Here is a 19,881-nt window from a genome sequence, read left to right on the forward strand (position 1 = left end):
ATTTCCAAGCCAAGAGAACAAGAGAAAGGATGGGTCACGTGGCATAGAGGGAATAATAAGGGGATTCAAAGCTTGCTGAAGGTTCCTAGTGTGTTGAGGAACAAGAATGATCACTTGCATATTGATTTCTAAAAGGATTAAGGTTGGATATTGGTGGTTTTTTTTTTTTGAGAATGAGGGAGTGAGCCGAGAGGGAGGAAGAGATAGGGGAAAGAGCTTTTCAGCAAAGTGAGAGGAAGTGTGTGGAAGGATAGAGAAAAATGTGGACTTTTCCACTTAAAAAAATCTCAAGACCCAAATTGCCAAAATACCCTCCAAGGGAAAAGACACATTTACCCTCCATTACTTGTTACCATATAATTTCTCAATAACTAATTAACCCTTTAGAAATTATTTCGGTCTTGACATGCTCGACTGATACATCAGTCTATTTATAATTTCGCGGGATATTACAATCTACCCCCCTTAAAGAAATTTCGTCCTCGAAATTTAGCGATTTACTTGCTAATAAGCACAAATAATTTCTCCAACTTTCAACTTTAGATTCCAACATACGTCTGTTACGAACTGATTCTTTCTGACTGACTAATTTAAACTGCACAGGTACCAGCCACCATTGGCGTTGAATACTTCCTTAAGAGAATTCATTATAAACTTCACATCATGCCTTTCCTTCTTCGTACACTTCTTTCCTCCAAGGTCCTATTCAGCTCTCAGACATTTGTTCTAACTGTCATATACTAGTCTGAGTTGATCAGGCTCAGCAGACATGACATTTGGAATAAATATCTGGAACCCAAGAACCACACTACATCTTATTGAATTCTAATGACCCAAGGCACGATCTGAATCGACCTGCTCTGATACCAAATTGAAACACCCCTACTAGAAAATTACATAGAATATCTAGCATGAGTGTTAAACTCGGCATCGGGTACATTAAAATTACAATAATTAAAAACTCTCTGAACAATACATATAACTTCTCACCTGTTAATTCAGAAAAAGTACCACTGACGTGTACTTTATATGGTCTAGCTACTTCTGCTCCTTCCTCAAGTATCATCCTGTCGTATAACAACTCGTATATCTGAAATAAATAAAAGGGATTGGAATGAGACAAGATGTCTCAGTGAGTTCCACCTATCCTAGGCTATAGGCAACCTCGGGGAACCTAGGATCGCCATCTGTTTCTAAACTTAACCCATTTCGGGTTTATAGGATTTCACTACGCATAGCTGAGCGATTAGGGGATAACTAGAATCGCTCTCTCAAATACTACTTTGATTATATAATTCATATAGTCATACTCATAACCTTAATCATAATTTCATAAACATAATCACCATAATCATAATAATCATAAACATATCTCCAATATATCGTATTCTGGTATAGCTTACATTCTGACATACTTATCTACGTATGTTTCCGATCCTTTTCTGATAACAACTAGTTTCGGCTAACTAAGCCGGAATTCCATAACTAAAATTCCACATTTCCTACTTTTGATAAAAAAAATGCCCATGAATTATTGCTTCGTAGCTAATTCATTCTAAACATAATTTTCATGATAATATGCGTATGCTATGTTAATATTCATGTTGGAGGGTCCTTAAAATTTTTCCTTGGTTCCATAATTTTATTTTTTATTCTCTTTCAAATATTATTCGAATAATTCTTGACTTAAAATTTTATACCATTAATTATACATTTCATTTGTTACTATGAGTCGTACCTCATAGGCTACATTATCTCTTCGTTGTAGCAAACGGAGTTTTCATATTCGTTACTATGACCCGTACGTCATAGGCTACATTATCTCTCGTTGTAGCAAACGGATATAGAATTCATTACTATGACCCGTACGTCATAGGCTACATTATCTCTCGTTGTAGCAAACGGATATAGAATTCATTACTATGACCCGTACGTCATAGGCTACATTATCTCTCGTTGTAGCAAACGGATATACTATGACCCGTACGTCATAGGCTACATTATATCTCGTTGTAGCAAACGGTTTACTATGACCCGTACGTCATAGGCTACATTATCTCTCGTTGTAGCAAACGGTATACTATGACCCGTACGTCATAGGCTACATTATCTCTCGTTGTAGCAAACGGTTTTTCCATATATTCTCTTTTTTTTTTTTTCTTTTTCTATGAGCATGTTACTCATTTCAATTTTTTCTCCTCATTTCCATTTTTCTGCGATTTTCTATAATTCACTGTGAGCATATTACTCATAGGATGCATTTCAAATTTTTCTTTCAATTCTTTACTATAAGCATATATGCATCAATTTCGTTGTTAATTTCCCTCCAACATTTATACTAACATCACATACTAACATCAATTAATTATGCACAATTAACATTACTATCTAATCACTTATTCTTAAAATCATCACTTATAAATAATATAAACAATCCTCTTACAATTATCACTTATAAATAATATAAGCAATCCTCTATAGGTTATCAAACGTGGGAAAACCTCGATAACCTAAACTAACCGACTTGTGAACATAAATGATCGTTACATCAGAACAATCACTGACAAGTTAGTTATCTCAACACTAATAGGTAAGGTGGAGATATATTAACTCCGATAAACGGTGCCCCGTTTACTCCTTCTTACACGTCACGTCGTAGACGGAGAATCCACCTAGCTAGGATGAATCCTAATTTTCTCACTCAACTTATCAGTTATCTAAATATTTATGAGACTTTTACATACTACGAACAAGAATGTCCAATTTCACATCGAATTCACCTTTAGATCAACCATCATCCTTTCATGTAACTTTCATCATTTAAGATCTCTTAGAAAAAGCATAGAACATGAAAGTATACATTAATTATAAAAAAAACAGAATTTTCTGCTAAATCATCTGTCATTCAAAGCCACAAAAGACATAAAAATTGAAGTTATAAATTTTTGTAAATTTTTCTGTACATGACCAATACACACACGAAGACAATGCATTTGGTCCCATATCCAAATTCAAAGTAATCAATTTCAGAAAAATCTAACACTGAAACTGATCTGCAGAAATCAATTCCAGCACAGCAGTCCATAAAACCTATGATTGAATCATTCATATGAAATCAAACATTTATGATTATTTTACTGTATGCAGCCAGCTTATAATTTCAACTTATGCAATTGGTCCCGTCTAAAAATTCAAAATCAATAAATTATTAAAAATCCTGCACTGAAGCTATTTTCTGCAGTAATTTTTCATTAACATCTGAAACTTGTAACTTAATTTTCTCCATCATAACATAATTGAATCAATCCATTCCAAAGCCTATTTCGTGTTAAATTTTGTCTGCTTTCAAATGATCCAAGTCCCACTGCAAAATGACGTACGTACAGAGAGATATAACATAAACATTCCAGCAACAATAGTGCAGACTTTCAATTTCAGTAACTGAACTTCTAACTCAATTTTCTCAGCCATAGCATAGCGAAATTAAAGTTTTCTAAAGCCCACTTCATGTTAAATTCTGTCTATTTTTCCAATGGTACAATTCTCACTCAAAAACAATTCCTTTACACGTACTTACGACAGTTTTTCCGACAGCAGGTCTATAGGAATTTTAGCCAATTATTCATAAAACTCAACCGTAACCAATCTAACAATAGCATTCAATTTCGACAGCAACACCAATTCAAAATACCACAACAACTGTACATTTTAAGGTTATTAAATTACTATCCCCTTAAGCTATCATCAATATCAAATTCATCTCTATATATTACAATTTCAAACCTAGAAAAGGAACTCACCTTGTAAATTGTGAATGAACTACCATTGATGAACATAAGCTCCAATTCTTTAAAATTCTCTATCAATTCTTCTTGTCCTTGCAGCTCCAAACATACATGTCATACCATTCCTCTATACCCCACTTCAATTTCTTGCCAAGAACCAAGCTTTTGCCTCAAAACCACAAACACATAACAAAACTACCAATTTAACAAATTTCCAAGCCAAGAGAACAAGAGAAAGGATGGGTCACGTGGCATAGAGGGAATAATAAGGGGATTCAAAGCTTGCTGAAGGTTCCTAGTGTGTTGAGGAACAAGAATGATCACTTGCATATTGATTTCTAAAAGGATTAATGTTGGATATTGGTGGTTTTTTTTTTTGAGAATGAGGGAGTGAGCCGAGAGGGAGGAAGAGATAGGGGAAAGAGCTTTTCAGCAAAGTGAGAGGAAGTGTGTGGAAGGATAGAGAAAAATGTGGACTTTTCCACTTAAAAAAATCTCAAGACCCAAATTGCCAAAATACCCTCCAAGGGAAAAGACACATTTACCCTCCATTACTTGTTACCATATAATTTCTCAATAACTAATTAACCCTTTAGAAATTATTTCGGTCTTGACATGCTCGACTGATACATCAGTTTATTTATAATTTCGCGGGATATTACATCATCAGTGACAAGTTCTCTAACCTCCTGCAATGCAGGCACATGAATGAATGTAATCGAAGTAAAAAAAAGAAAAAAAGGGAAAGGAAGAGAAACCCTAAAAACAGAATCACATACCTGGTGGAGTTGTTGTTTGTAAGTAGAAAGATTGGAGGCGAGTTCACATTTGTTTAATTCTTCTTCTTCTTCTTCTTCACCGCCGCTGCCTTGCATTTCTCCTGATTTGAAAAATCAATCAATTAACCGTGTGAGTAACCTACATTCTATAGATTAAAGATGAACCAACTCCACACCTCAGATTTGCTTCCTGCACCACACCTTTTACATTTACACCCGTTTCCATTTTCCACAAATTATCATCCTTTGCCAACACATTTTCGGTTTATGATTTTAATTGCGACGATTATCGTTAATAAATTTCGTTTCACCTCTTTATCATATTTTTTTGGTAAATATGTTCGAAGAAAAAGACATATATCCCCAATAATGATAAATATCAACATGTGAATTTATTAGAAAGGGACATATATCCCTAAAAAAAGACCGTATAAAAAAATCAAATCTAAGAACAATATTTCAACAAATTGGAACAATAAAAAAAATTCAATTAGTTCCCATGAACTTAGCTCATTTGGTAAGGGATAATGCATAATTTGTGCAAGGCTGATGTTCAAACCCCAGACACCCCATTTATTCATAATTTCTCTAACCAATAGGTTACTTGACAAAAAAAAAAATTCAATTAGAAAGCAACACAGCGTGGGAAGGTTTTTTCTTATGAAGTTTTTTCAATTAAAATTAATATTAAGGTTATGAATGGAAGAAAATGTGAAAAGTTGTAAATATAAGTTTAAAAGCTTGTAAAAAAAGCATAAAAAAATACTAGTATAAGCTACCCGAGAAGCTTGATACCAAACATATTTTATTTTTTAAAACAAGCTTATAAGTTAGAAAAATAAATTACTATAAGCTAGTTCAATGGCTTTACCAAACATAGACCTCTATATTCAAAATCGATAGAAGTACAACATCGAAAGATGTAACATAAAAAGTTGGAATCACACTCGATTAAAGACTGCCAAAAATGAATTATTTGTGTTAGAAATGGTTGAATAAACATATGTAAAAAAATTCTTATTTCCTACAAGATTATTATACACTGTATTATTTTATCATTTGTATTAGTGGCTACCTACTTTTGCCATTGTTTTTTTGCTACTAATAGAAAGATCTCAATCATCCTTAATAAAAAAAAAAGATTTCCACCACTTATGGTAGATTCCATCTATATTCATCTCGAATCCTGACAATGACAAATTCTTATATCATGTAATTCAAAATGTGTCATCGATGTAAAAAAAGAGAGAAAAAAGAATAAACCAACATAATGTGGCACAATACAAGGAGAATTGTTATTCTCCCAAAATTGTTCATTCCCATAAAATAGTCGAACGTAAGCTAACTCATGTAGGTGTATTTTTTCAGCGTGAGTTAATTCACGTTGGACGGGAATGAGAAAAACAAATGGGAGAAGAGCAATTCTCCAATACAAATGGTAAGTACTCCCCCCTCTTAACCATTTGGTCCACTCCACTCCTTTATTGTAAGATAAGATAGTTATATTATGGACATAACTTACCACTTTCTTGCTTATATGTTGTAAAAAGTACACAAATTATCAGTTTTAATTTATAAAAAATTTGTTGTATAAGACTTTCTAAAATTGGTCCAACATTAAGTATTAAGACTTTATGAAGAAACAAGTTACAGCCTCCTCCAATCCTCCTAAAAAAAATGTAGAAAAAAATCATTCCTCGACTTCTAAGACAATATTATCAGATTTCAGTATTGAAAATTTCACTGGATGAGGAGCTATTTGTCATGTTTACTGCTTGCCACAGAGCTTGCTTAATTACTAATGAGGTAGCATGCATTACACACCTAGAAAGTGATATTAGAAGATTACTAGTCGGTCGACCCGTGCTCTCGCACGGGTCAATAATGAGCACATGACAACACCAATGCAAAAAGAGTATATCATATGAGCATGAAAATAAATTAAAACAATATGAAATATTAGCAATTTAGAACTACAACATCACATGAAAATAAATTAAAACAATATGAAATACTCCCTCCGGTCACTATTATAAGCAAAAATTAACTTTTTAGATTTATTCAATAAATGATGTATGTAGTCTATATATAGACCACATACATCATTTATTGAATGAACCTAAAAAATCAAATTTTGCTTATAATAGTGACCGGAGGGAGTATATTATAATTGAAACTTTATTCTAACACCAATTGGTTAATAATAACGGTAACTAACAACATTTTGGACGACTTCTTTATGATCTACATTATAAGTAACATTTGTATCTTCGTCTTTCACATAACATTTAATGAAGTCTTTTTACACCAAACATTTAATGAAGTCTTTTTGTCCGGACATCAAATATGTATCGTGTTCGATATCAACACGACACCGACAAATATTATTACAATAAATTATGTTATTTTCTTAAATTATCGATGTCAGCATGTTTGTGTCTGGACTTCATAGAGTGCTTTAGATAATTTATATATGAAAAATGGAACCATTATGGGTCTGTTTGGTAAACACCAAAAAAGAGCTTTTAGCTCTTAGCTTCTAGCTTATAAGCTCATTTGACAAAAATAGCTCTGTTTGGTAACACTTTTTGACCATGAGCTTATAGCTTATTTCACGAGCTTATAAGCTATTTTTCAGAAGCTATTCCAAGTAGCGTTTGAGCTTATAGCTTATAGCTTCTCATATTTTCTTCCACTTTTACCCCTATTGTTTTATCTAAAATCCATTTTTACCCTTTTATTATAATTTAATTCAAATCGACAATTCCCTAATATACATCCCTGGTTTTTTTTCCCTAATAAACATACATCCCTCGTTATTTTTTTTTTGACAAATACATCCCTCGTTATTATTTATCTCACTTGTCTTATGTTGCTGACAATATATATTTATTATTTATCTCACTTGTCTTATGTTGCTGACAATATATATACCTCCATTTATCTTTTGCCTTATGTTGCTGACAATATATACCTCCGTTGACAAAAAAGTATATATACCTCGTTATACTTAAATAAATTTTTTAGTGAATAAAATTTAATTTACAATATAAAAGATATATTAAATTTATAAATTTCAATTACTTTTTAAAAAACAAAATTGAATTAAGAATTTTTGAATATTTAAATATCAAGTTATATAAACTTTATATTTTGAAATAATAATACCCTTTTATGTCATTTTACATTTATCAGCTAGTTAAACCGCTAATTTTACCAAACACTTCAACTAGCTTATCAGTCATCAGTCATCAGCTAGCTTATCAGCTAAAAGCTATCAGCTAACTTATCAACTATCCGTTATTTTTACCAAACAGAGCCTATGTATAGGTCTTGTTTTTCTTTATTAGCTTCAAATGCCAAACATATCCTTGCATTTACATTTTAATGTTTCTATAGTATAAGATACTGAAAAAGACAAAAAAAACACTCCACCACAAGCCAAAACATACTTTGTCAAGTAAAAACAAGCCCGTCCAATCTAATGCACTTAAGGGATCAACCAGTTTACTGTTATATGCAATAAACATGGGTCAAAATAAACACCTTAATTACACTTAGTCCACAAAAATCTAATGAGTTAGTTAGTTAGTTATTTTGAGTCTCTTCCTATTTTTTCTGCTTGATAGTTTCTTAATTAGTTATATATTTTGAATCATTTCTGAGTTATCCAATCAGTTAGAAGAATCTACCAAGTCAAAGTCAAGCTAGAAAACCAAGCAAGAAAACCGCCACATTTTCTCAGGTACATATCTTCCAAATCTTGAATCCAAATTTCACTCTTTTTTTCTTCTTCTTCCATTCCATTTTCATTTCTTGCAAGTTGTTATAATCTCCCACATTATTCACAATTCTTCTACCACCTTCAATATTTCTTCTTTTTCTTTGATCAGTTTTGCACGTGAATTTTTCTTCTTTGTTTCCACCATGACCAACATTGTTCTTCCAATCAAGAAAAGAAAGCCAGAGATACAAACCCACAAATGCAGCATCACACGTGTGTCTGCAACATCACCATCACCAAAACTCTTAAACAATGCAGAGCAAAAGCATCATCACAGAAGAATTCAAAGTTGCTTTGCATGTGATGATTTTCAAGGCTGAAGGAATCGACAACCCCACAAATTATCCAAGTGTTAACAACAGAGCTTACAATGTGGTGTATTGGTTAAATCCTGATGAAGAAGCTTCCACCAAGACTGCTGTAGGTGTTAACCCTGAATGGAATCAAGATGATATGATCGTGTTGGAGAATCTTGATGATGAAGTTTTTCTGAATGTTGAGGTACAGAGGTTTGATTCTTTACTTGATCCTGGTACTTCTAGTGGTAAAGTTGTGGTAGGGAGGGTGAAGATTCCAGTTCCTTTAGAGTTTTATCGACGAAAAGTTGGGTCGTTTCCTCTGCTTATGAGTGATGGAAATGGAAAGAGGCTTGAAGGGACTATTCTGCTTGCTATGAGACTTCAGAGAATCAAGGGTGATTCTGATTCACCTCTTCAATTTTATGCTGATGACTTGTTTTTTGAAGATGATGTTGTTAGTTGAGAGATAGTTACTTAAGACTTAGTACGTTGTTATGATTCTGTGACTGTGAGTAATGAGTTCTTTTTCTTTTTTCTGTTTACTATATTCTGTTATGATCATACCAGTTGGTTGAATCAAACTCATTTGTGAATTGTGGAGTTGTATTGATATTTGATACTAGTTGTTAAGCTTGTGTTATTTTTGTTCATGTGTGAAATTTTGAGCTTAGATAAATGTGGTCATGATCATGAAATTTTATGACTAATCTGTGTTAACTAGTACGTACTAATTACGGATTTGTTTTTTTTTGTTAGTTTGGAACAAAGCCGAAGATGGAATTTGGTAGTTAATTAGCAGTGAATCTTGATAGGAAATTTTTTGGTCCAAAATGGATGGATCATGGTTCATGCTGGTTTAGAGACCCTTGAATTGATATGCGAAAACATAGGAATTCCCATCCAAAACATTATCGATCTTAATGTTTTAATACCATTGGTTTCAATCTTAATGCAGCCAAAATGATCTTTCAATTCAATCTATATCAAACCAACGCCATTTATTATAGAGAGGACCGAAAGAAATATAGAATGGCAGCTTCCAATTTGAAATTTTTAAGCGATTTGTTAGGAGAGAACTAGTACATATTGTGACCGAGGATAAGTATCATATGTGATCTACAATAGATTGATGTTTGAAAATGGCTCAAAACTTCTACAATAACCGAGGGTTGCTAAGGTGTTTTTAATATTGGTCATGGGCAGAGGTAGAACAAGAGCTTGGTAGTGGGGTTAAAAATACAAATAAAAACAGAACACACATTTCAAAGAAAACAAAATGTTTAAGGGGGCAAATATATAATATAATCCACCACCAAGAATATGGGTATAATATTAAGGAATGTTTCAGACTTCACAAATAACAGGGATAGGCTAGGCTATATACACTTCTGCCAAAAATGAGACTCAATGCATCCACTTCTCAAAAATGAGTCTCAACTTAAGTCAATCTTTGATCAGGTTATTAGGCTATATACATGTTGGCCTATTGAAAATATAGCCAGCCTAGTTGACATATGCAGAATAGCGTACAATTACAAAATGAATAATTGTTCAAATATACAACTAACAAACTCAAATGCAAAGGGCAATGCAAAACTAACTAAAGAAAGAGCAGGGGACTAAAGATCTGAGGAAATTGAACAGAAAAATCCCTAAGTCTGAAATAGTACAAATGAAAGAAAGCTTCCACTAAAGAAAGGTCTCAAAAAGATTGATTGAGATAACTTTTATTACCAATAAATAAATAACCCCTGGATGGAATTCTGTAAGCATAAAGCTAAATATGTATCAAATCTTAAGGAAATAGCATTCTCACAGCAAGGCGTCTCAAGCAAATAAGCTTATAATAAAATGTGTTTTCAAGCAGTGATCCCAACTCAGCCAGCACATACAACTTTTTAAGTCCTATTGATATCAAAAACTAAATAAAATTTTAGTCTTTGCAACTAAGAAACATGTATAACTATTGTATTTAACAGGCGAAATTAATTTATACATCAAACTGTTTTAGAAGAAAGATGTATGGAGGAGGGGGACAAATAAAGAGATCAATGACAGCTGAAAATACAATGAAAAATTAGAGAGCAAGGACCAAAGCAACATGTTTGTTTTCCAACAATCTACAAATTGTTTACACTTAATCATTTCAGTTAAATCATCCTAAAAACATTTATGGGGACAGGAGCACTTTCCAATCAAGAGAAAACCTACAAGTGCACTTATATGTTGAGACAAAGCTATAACAAGTGCAACCAGCATAAACAAACTCTATATATGTTTAACCTTAACTAACTCAAGTTGAACAGAGATTTAGGAAATGAGCTAACAGAAATGAAAAAGAATTAATCTTTTCAAGCAAATCAACTGCTACTCATAGATAAATGTGAATAAATATTCATTTGAATAAAATCAGTGTAGGCTATTGAAACTAGCACTTCCTCAGATAAAGTTCAAATGCGGAATGAAAGCGGCATTAAACAACCAAATCCAGATTAAACATAGAAAACAACGATAAAATAGACAAATAACAGCAAAAAAAATCAGTGAGAAAGAGAGAAAACATATTACTGTTATGATGGGTGGGAACAATGTAGAATAGTGTAGAATTACAATTCTTTGCATTTGACAGAAATAGCCACTCTAACTGTAGTTCAAGAAACTTTGTCTTCATGTTGCTTCAGACATCCCAACATCACACGGTTTTGCAGCATACATCATCAAATTTGAGTAGCAGCCATCAAACATTTTAAGATACATACAAGTGACAGCCAAAGGCCATAGAAACTAATTCCAATCATGGAAAACCAAACCACTAACCATATAATGAAGTGCACAATTGAAGAGCCCCAAAAAAAAAACCTAACCACCAATTTCTCAAACATATTCCATTTATAATAATGAAAGATAATCCATGAAGTAACCAGCAAACATAAGGCACCTAAACAAATTAAAAATTAACATACCAGTTGCAATTAACAAAAAAGTCATAACAACAAAGTCATATCAACCATAAGGTACATAACATAAACGGAAATTAACTTAAAGTTGCAATTATGATGTGTTGTTCATAAACCTCATGCACATGTGGCATAAGATAACATCTATATTACTACATAGATTCTATTATTAACTACTCAGCACAAGGTGATATCAAACTCTCTTGGCAGACTTCTGGAATCATCCAATCACGGCGTCTTTGAATTTTAAGAGTCTTAAAAGTACCATCTCTAGAATTGTAAACAACCAACTTCATCATATGCTCTAGCAGCACTTGATCATCGTCATAAACATAAAGTGCCTTCGTGTAAGGACCACAACCAACACCTCCCATGTAAGGAACATGGAACAATCTAGTCCAAGAATCTTGATTTCCATATTCCCTCATAAGCCAAACATCTGAAAAAGTATTACTATTAGCAAGTATGGACAAGCAATCCATCAACACCCATAAGGATTTACTTAACACATCCACCGATCCATAATCAGGCTGCAATATCTCTCCATAAGACTCCTTCTCCAAATCAAAAGAAACAATGAGCAATGAAGAAACTGAATCATCTTTATCTTTATATGCCAACCAATGAAAAGTTCCACAAACGAATTTTCCAGGTTCCAAATAAGGAGTATAAGGAGTACAGGGAAAATCCTGAATCATTCTCCAAGAAGTGGTACCCATAGTATGCACATAAGTTTTGTAAATCTCAGAATCAGGCGACCACTTTATAAAGGCAACGACCTTGTAAGAATCAGTGGAATGATCATAGCCAAAGCAGCTATATATTGTGTTACTCCATGGGATTTCCAAAGGGGGCAAACTTGCATATTTATTAATGAAAGGGTTCCACAAAATAGCAAACCTTTGATGGAGTTCGACACAGAGGATGCCGTGGCAAGAGCCACGGATTTGATCGAACTTTCGAATGTTAAGAGGAGATTCAAACTGCTGCATGGCGGTGGCCGCACCTTTTGTTGTGACGAGGGAAGAGAGAGTGCAAGTATTGAAGATGTAATGGCCTTTGGTTAATTTTGGGAAGAGGAGACGGTGGGACGTGGTTGACACGCGAAAGTGCTTCTTGGTGAACTTAGAATCTGAGATGAGAGACTTCCAGGATTTGCAGACAGATTTAAATTGTGCGAGGGATTTGACTGGAAGCCTGTAGAGAATGTCTTCAACAAGATCGAATGGAAGAGTGGGAAGTGGTGGATTTCCGATGGAGGAGTTCAAACGCCGATTCTTTGAGACGGTTGTTTTCGGCGCCATTTGTGAGCGTGGCGGCGGATACCAAACTGGAGGGCATGCACATGGATGAATCAATGAATGAAATCTAAGTAAAAAAAAGGGAAAGGAAGAAAGAAAAAAAAAAACTGAATCACAGACCTGGTGGAGTTGTTGGGTTAATTCTTCTTTATTACCGCCGCTTGCATCTTCTTTTGATTTGAAAAATCAAGTGTGTGTGAGTGACCTCGAAAGATTGAGACGAATGAAATCAAAAAAGAACCCTCACACTTTTACTTAATTTCTCTCACGTGTTGTTTTTCTCTCACGTGTTGTTTTAGTTACTCCGCACTTTATTTCTTATATCGACCCAACTCCACTTCTCATATTTGCTTTCTGCACCATACCTTTTACATTTACCACCTCTTGATGTTTTGGAGAAAAATGATGGTGAGAAGAGCAATTTTCAAAATAAAAATGGAAGTAGCAAAGAGGAATCATTGTGTCATGATGTGGGGGTTTGAATGAATGTGATTTCACGTTCAAACCATCAACAGATTCAATGAGCTTCTAGTAATATATACACTCAAGGATAAAACCACTAAAGTTCTCACTTTAGGACCAACAAAAAAAATATAATTTTTAATTAGATTTTACATTAAAAAATGCCTCATATTCTAACAAAAAGGCCCCATTTATTCGATGTTGCTTTATGTCTCACTTACTATTAAGAATCAGAGCAATGATACATAGACATACTTAGGTGGCATACACCCTTGTACCTCCACATAGAAATACAACACTTCACATTTTCTCTTTCTCTCTTATATGTATAGGTGTCATGTTTTGGTTGATTGTGAAAAGGGTGATACAATGGAAAAAAGGTGTCCATGTATTGAGTCGACTCTAGAGACAGTGGTATATTTTCGATGGAAAGAAAGCAAATAGATATCATGTTCATTGTTTGAAAGGTGAATCGTAGGAAGAAAATAAACATGTATACATAGTCAATGTATATGCTTCATGGTGATGCTAGAAGAAAGAAAGACTTGTGGTCGAATTATCAGTTCAGATATCGACACAGAATGAGGAATTGAGGATTGGTGCCTAATGGAAGATTTTAACACAATAAAGAACAATCATAAAGGAAAGGGTCGGTGAAATTACCATAATGGATGAGATAGAATTCCTTTGACGAATTTTTCATAGAAACAAAGTTGATTGACTTACCTTTACGTGGTAGAAGATTTATTTGGTCCAATGATTGTATGAAAAAACAAAATTGAGTCTTTTTTTTACGGAACAATATTTAGTTTTGATTTTTTTTTTTTTTTGACAAAATTTATACAAATAAATGTGCACAAAGAGGGAGCCAAACATACATTGTTTACATAAAATATACAAATATAACATAAGATATTGATCTATACAAGTCATCAACTTGAACAATAATTCAGGTATTTATTAATTCAATACAGCTTTTGGATCTACTATTTGCAATGTTACAAGAGTTCAAATAGACTGATAGTAACAACCTTTACCGGCATTAATATTATCCTTACTGCTTTTTCTTCTATCATTAATTCGGTATCCCGAATTTACAACACTAACACATTGCACATCAACCACTTGTGCTAGATCAAAAAAGGATGTGGATACTTGTTATGAAAACAAAGTTTTCCCACGAATTGTGTAATACGACAATTATGTGGATATAGCTACAATGACTCATCTGACTTATGAAAGCAAATAATCCAAACATCTGTTTTCAACTTTGAAGCAACTCATTTAGACAACCCATGAAGAAAGATTCTATGTAGGTTTTTCATCCAAAACCATGTCAAGAACCTGCATAGTTATCTACATTGTTATGTATGTACCAAACGACAAATAGCCTTTAGAGAAGAAGGAACACCTTGTCCCCAAAGATTTTTTTTGTCTTATAAGCAATGAAATAATTAAATACAAACATAATCAAGTCAACACAAAATGCTCTTACCAGTGCTAAAAGTGGTGTATCTTTCTCATTAGACAAGGTAGTACTCAGACAGAAGAGAAGCTCCTATGACAACTGTCAAGTTCAACAAACATACAATATCTGCCATCCCAAAAGATGATTCTGACAAGAAATAAATTTTGTGATTCTCGACGTCCCCTTTAAAACCTCTGGCTATCATAGCCTGCAGGATTTTATGATAAATAGTCAGAAGATAAACTATGAACTGTCTGTGATGATTATGAATGCCAACAGCATATTAGCTCCAAAATGTCAGTTTGTGTTCAGAGGCCTATGTCACAGAAAGTGAGTGTATGGCTAATTTAATGACATAATTTTTTTTTCTTTCTAGAACACAGCATTGTTGGCGAAATCAAAATAGAGTTCAAGCTATGCAATCAACACAAACAAATTTCTGATGGCTTTTACTTTACATAATATTCACCAAATTTAAACTGGGTTGGGAACATGATAAAAAGTTGATGCACATCAAGCAACAATAACAAAACATAAAGGGGGAAAAACATCATACATCCAAGACAAACCTGGGAAATTTGCTCTGCGTGGCTGAAAATATTTTTGAAGATGCGACGGAAGTAGTTAAAGAAAACTGTGGAGTCATATAAAGGGAAAAATATCATTAGAATGAGGAAATATCTCAAGTATAATAGTTAAGTCAATCAGAAAATAATTTTTAAGTAAATTCATTAGAATGAGTTTACAATCCAAACTACCTACCACATAACATCACGACAAACCTGCATTCTAAAACTTAATTTGGAATTCTAGGTCCTTTAAAAATTACATGTGTCTTTAAGTAGTACAGGTGATGAATAGAAAGTTCAGCAAGATAGCAACATATGAGTTATCACTTATCATCACTATTGAAAATAAACAAATAACTTTCATGCCTTTGGTGATTTTATTTAGGATCAGACTGGCATTGATTATTATGCTGACATGACATAAGATAACAGTATCATGTCATGTACCAGTCCAAACTCCAAATATTGGGATAAATGAAACAGATCACTAATTCGGTATAATGTTATTCGACAAATATATTCGTGTGATTTAATTACCAATTTTGAATGCTTACACAATGTGGACAAATCATATATGAAGCTTAAAGAACCTAAATAAGATCAATGCACAGTCATTATTGAGATGATACCCATCACTTACCTAGTTCGTTGGAACACAGATAAGAAGTTTAGGAAACAGAACAATATTTTTTTTATGATGCCTGGATACAAGTGGAAAAGCTAACAATATTTACTTACTATCAATTGTCTCCATAGCAGTCAGTTGTTTCCAATTTACCCTACGAGACACAATTCCCAATGCAATGTTCCGGACCTGCAACAAAATAATCAGGATATTAATTGTGTTAAGTAGAAGAGAAGAAAAAATTTAAGCCTAATTGCTTCGGTTCAATTGGGTTATAACTAATGATAGAAATTTCTGCATGCATGCTCAATTATACTTCCTTTGATAGTGTTTGACAAATTTTATCGATTAAAAAGTTATGAAGAATCCTATGGTCAGAGGTCACACCCTCTAACACTCCTTTAGACACACTCCAAGTCCAATCCAATAATGACACATGACCCATTTTACCTGCAAACCGGATGTGCAAGTTACAAAGAGATTTTTATTTATTTATTTATTTTATTTTGTATTATTAGTTGGATTGAACTTTTCATCTCAACCTCCCCTTGATGGTGCCGCCGACCGTCTCAATCGCAACCTCTCTTGGCCGCTGTCTCTAGCATGTGCTCTGTTGCCGACATATCAACATTCTCATGAGCTGCGGTGATCGCTTCTGTCTCAATCACATGCGACTTGAATTTATTTTGATTTTGGGTAAATCAAGTTTTCACCTGTTGTCTCCATCGCTCCATCGACGGCTTGTCGCGCTGATTGTTAAAAGTCATAAATAACAATAACTACTTCCGATTAGTCGAAGAGCATGTGAATCGGAATTGGTGAAAGAACATATAATTAGTGGGGGTTGGTTAAGTACCCTGATGAATCACTATGTGAATCGGAAGTGGTCTTTGGTAGAAGATTATAATTAGTACTAATTTTTTTACCAAGGATGTTCGATTTGAAGACAGGTTCACACGACAGATTTGGGGGTTTTCACATTGCAAACTTCCAATTTGTTATCTTTGGGAAACAAAATAGATGTTTGACAGTGGGAGTAGCAGAGTCGTAATTTCTGAGAAGAAAGCAGAGACATTGATGCAGTTTTGGAGAATTGGAGAAGAGGGTGAACAGATGAAAAGTTCAATCCAATTAATAATACAAACAAAAAAAAATATATATATATATATATATATATATATATATATATATATATATATATATATATATATATATATATATATATGCAGTTTTGGAGAATTGGAGAAGAGGGTGAACAGATGAAAAGTTCAATCCAATTAATAATACAAACAAAAAAAAAAAAAAAAAAAAAAATATATATATATATATATATATATATATATATCTTTATACTTGCACATCCGATTCGCAGGTAAAATGGGTGATGTGTCATTATTAGATTGGAGTGGGTCTAGAAGAGTGTGTTAGAGTGTGACCCTATCATTCCTCTAAAGTTATAGTTACAATGTTTACTACTATAATCTGGTTATGAATTCTACTTAAGCTAACCCACTCAACATAGTAATGTGAAATTCTTCGTAGTTCTTACCTCATCAAAAACTAGACTGATAAATCTCAATGACAGTAAAAGGGTAAGCACGATTTCTGATACAGATACGCCTATGTATCTCAGAGGAAGCATGAACCATCGCAATGCAGATGCTAGTTGTTCAGGGGTTGTGGTTGTGAGGCAGAGACTTGCACTTTGAAATACCTTCATAAATAAATTATATTGTTTCAGAATTCTTTCAAAGCATTGTTTTTGCCAAAAGTCCTAAAATAACTGTAAATCAAAGGTAAAAGCAGGAATGCAGCAAGCATCTTACTGTAAAAGTCAAACATGCAACAGTGCTTCCTACAGATAATCCTTTCCTCGTAAAGGTTAATGGACCTAACTTTGAGATTACATATGAATAACCTGTTAAAGATATAGGAAGATTTGGAAGCCCGGTCACTGCAGGTGGTGGAGTTCTTGACTGAACAAGTGCAGGCACGCCATCTGAACCCAGTCCTAATGTTATGAATAACAATGCCGACAGAAAATAAACACGACCCAATTGATCCTATAAACAGAAATTGAATTAGAGAAGAAATTTCTCAGATTTACACGATAATTGAAGATGAAAACATTTGTAAGCAAATAGCCAGTGGCCAAGCAGTTTTGACTTGATAGACTTATTTATGAGAAGGCACAAGCTAGCTCGAATCATAAATTAGTATAAAGCACGAGAAAAATTATGTCCCAAATTATGAAACTAGAGAATAAGAAAAAACAACCAAACATGACGGTTAAAAAATATAGTGAATAAGAGGATATAAGCAATGGATTAAAAATTACTCACCTTCCAAGTATTTCTTGGTAGAACCCAAATTGAAAGCAAAGTCAAGTATGCTACTAATCCAAATCGCATAATTATATGCGACCTTGCCGGTAGAACAACCAGAACTAAAAGCCATACCTGTAAAACCACACTAATTGATTACCAAAGAACAGAAACACATGTAAACCAATAAGCCAAGACAAACTATTCAAATATACCAGCTACACAATTGTTTCACTATCTACTAATAATTGCTAACATTTTCTTAAGGATCTGTTATAAGAACTCTAACATTGATAGCCTTAAGCCCTTCACCTTTAACATGTATCCACAACAACTTAGCTATCACTCAAACAGTCATGGAAAATTCTATTATCCCTTTGGCGAACATGAAATATGTGGCGAGTTTCAAATTGTACAAAGATAATAACCAGCACACATGATCCTATCCTATATTTCAAAGACTAGTTAGTTGCTGGATCACATTTTACAAGGACCACCAAAAACTACAGTCAGCAGCAGCTCACCAAAGCTTTATAATTCATGAAAAAACTTAATTTGAGTGCTTAATATGAGCGTAGTTCATATTCTAAGAAGCACCGACCCAGACACCAAACACGACACTAACACGTGTAGAGTGTTCAGTAATCAGTGAAGACAATAGTAGTAACTAAATGTAACCACATGTGTCAAACACCAGATAGACTCTCAAGTCTCGGTCTGAAGTGCCAGTACTACATAAGTCATATTGTAGGACATACATTCATTTTTTTCACTCTCTTTGATTACAAATAATGGCAAACCCAAAACCCCAAAACTAAAACAGTCCTCCATACAATGCCCAAGCTAGAATAAAAAGCATAGATTTTTATATCAATTTTTATGTTTAGTCGGACATGCTTCAATCTGAAGTGTCAATGCAACATAGATCAAATTATAGGACACAAGTTCATTGGCAAATCCAAAACTCCCAAACTAAAACACTCCTCCATAAAATCTTACTAAAACACCTAAAAATGCACAAGCATGAATAAAAAGCACATTTTTTTACATCAAATTCAGAGTAAACTACAAAACCCATGAAACAAATTTGCTTACCAATTTAACTCGTGGATCAATAGAGTGAAGAAACGTAGTGGGGGAAGAAACAAACTGTCCAATGGGACTAGCAGTAGCACTTGAAATCAATCTGAAAACTTTATCAGCGGCAAAAGAACCAGTGGGAATCCACTTAGACCAATTTGGTGATGGCCCATTATCATCTTTTGAAGCTTTGATTCTTATAATTGGATTTCTCTTCAGGTTTAGTGTTAAAAGAGTTTTCTTTGGCACTGGATAATCGAATTTTGGGAAAAGCAGTGGTGGTGGTGGTGGCAATGAAACCAAAAGGAAAGTGGCATGGTTACAGTTCATGGGTGTTGAATTTGATGGTGGGAACCAGAGTGTGTGGTTTATTTCTCATACGAGTGTTGGTCTTTTTTGAAACAAAAGGATTAAGGAAGAAAATGTGGTTGTTTCGTTGGAATGAATA

The 19,881-nt window shown here is 33.6% G+C and overlaps 2 protein-coding genes and 1 pseudogene across 3 annotated transcripts; 1 reads left to right on the forward strand and 2 right to left on the reverse strand.

Annotated features, from left to right (window-relative positions):
- The first annotated feature begins 7,536 nt into the window (after nt 1-7,536).
- Nucleotides 7,537-9,287, forward strand: LOC146944444 (uncharacterized; annotated as a pseudogene). The gene is made up of 2 exons (XR_015025938.1): nt 7,537-8,309; nt 8,458-9,287. The product of XR_015025938.1 is annotated as an uncharacterized LOC146944444 (transcript).
- A 2,307-nt stretch (nt 9,288-11,594) lies between these two features.
- On the reverse strand, nt 11,595-13,130 carry LOC146944445 (F-box/kelch-repeat protein At3g23880-like). The gene is made up of 2 exons (XM_085742828.1): nt 13,026-13,130; nt 11,595-12,934 (listed from the first exon to the last, which is right to left on the reverse strand). Exon 2 carries the CDS (start codon nt 12,906-12,908, stop codon nt 11,778-11,780), a length of 1,131 nt encoding a protein of 376 aa, XP_085598954.1. The 5' UTR covers nt 12,909-12,934; nt 13,026-13,130; the 3' UTR covers nt 11,595-11,777.
- Nucleotides 13,131-14,304: 1,174 nt separating this feature from the next.
- On the reverse strand, nt 14,305-19,814 carry ABCI12 (cobalt ion transmembrane transporter). Its single transcript, XM_085742842.1, has 8 exons — nt 19,449-19,814; nt 18,372-18,488; nt 17,856-18,092; nt 17,579-17,743; nt 16,143-16,218; nt 15,405-15,469; nt 14,863-15,043; nt 14,305-14,711 (listed from the first exon to the last, which is right to left on the reverse strand). The coding sequence occupies exons 1-7, from the start codon at nt 19,761-19,763 to the stop codon at nt 14,891-14,893; spliced, it is 1,128 nt and encodes a 375-aa protein (XP_085598968.1). The 5' UTR covers nt 19,764-19,814; the 3' UTR covers nt 14,305-14,711; nt 14,863-14,890.
- Nucleotides 19,815-19,881: the final 67 nt, after the last annotated feature.

The sequence above is a fragment of the Medicago sativa genome, chromosome 2, assembly GCF_051527215.1.
Source record: "Medicago sativa cultivar Bolivia chromosome 2, Bolivia_mono, whole genome shotgun sequence".
In the NCBI taxonomy this organism is placed as follows: Eukaryota; Viridiplantae; Streptophyta; class Magnoliopsida; order Fabales; family Fabaceae; genus Medicago; species Medicago sativa.

What these genes read in the sequence shown, in the direction of transcription:
- LOC146944445 (XM_085742828.1), bottom strand. Translation starts at nt 12,908, where the DNA reads ATGGCGCCGAAAACAACCGTCTCAAAGAATCGGCGTTTGAACTCCTCC.
- ABCI12 (XM_085742842.1), bottom strand. Translation starts at nt 19,763, where the DNA reads ATGAACTGTAACCATGCCACTTTCCTTTTGGTTTCATTGCCACCACCA. An exon ending in TGCTATGGAGACAATTGATA is followed by an intron (nt 15,470 to 16,142) that starts GTAAGTAAATAT and finishes ATGACTCCACAG; the next exon opens with TTTTCTTTAACTACTTCCGT. An exon ending in ACGCAGAGCAAATTTCCCAG is followed by an intron (nt 15,044 to 15,404) that starts GTTTGTCTTGGA and finishes AAAATCCTGCAG; the next exon opens with GCTATGATAGCCAGAGGTTT.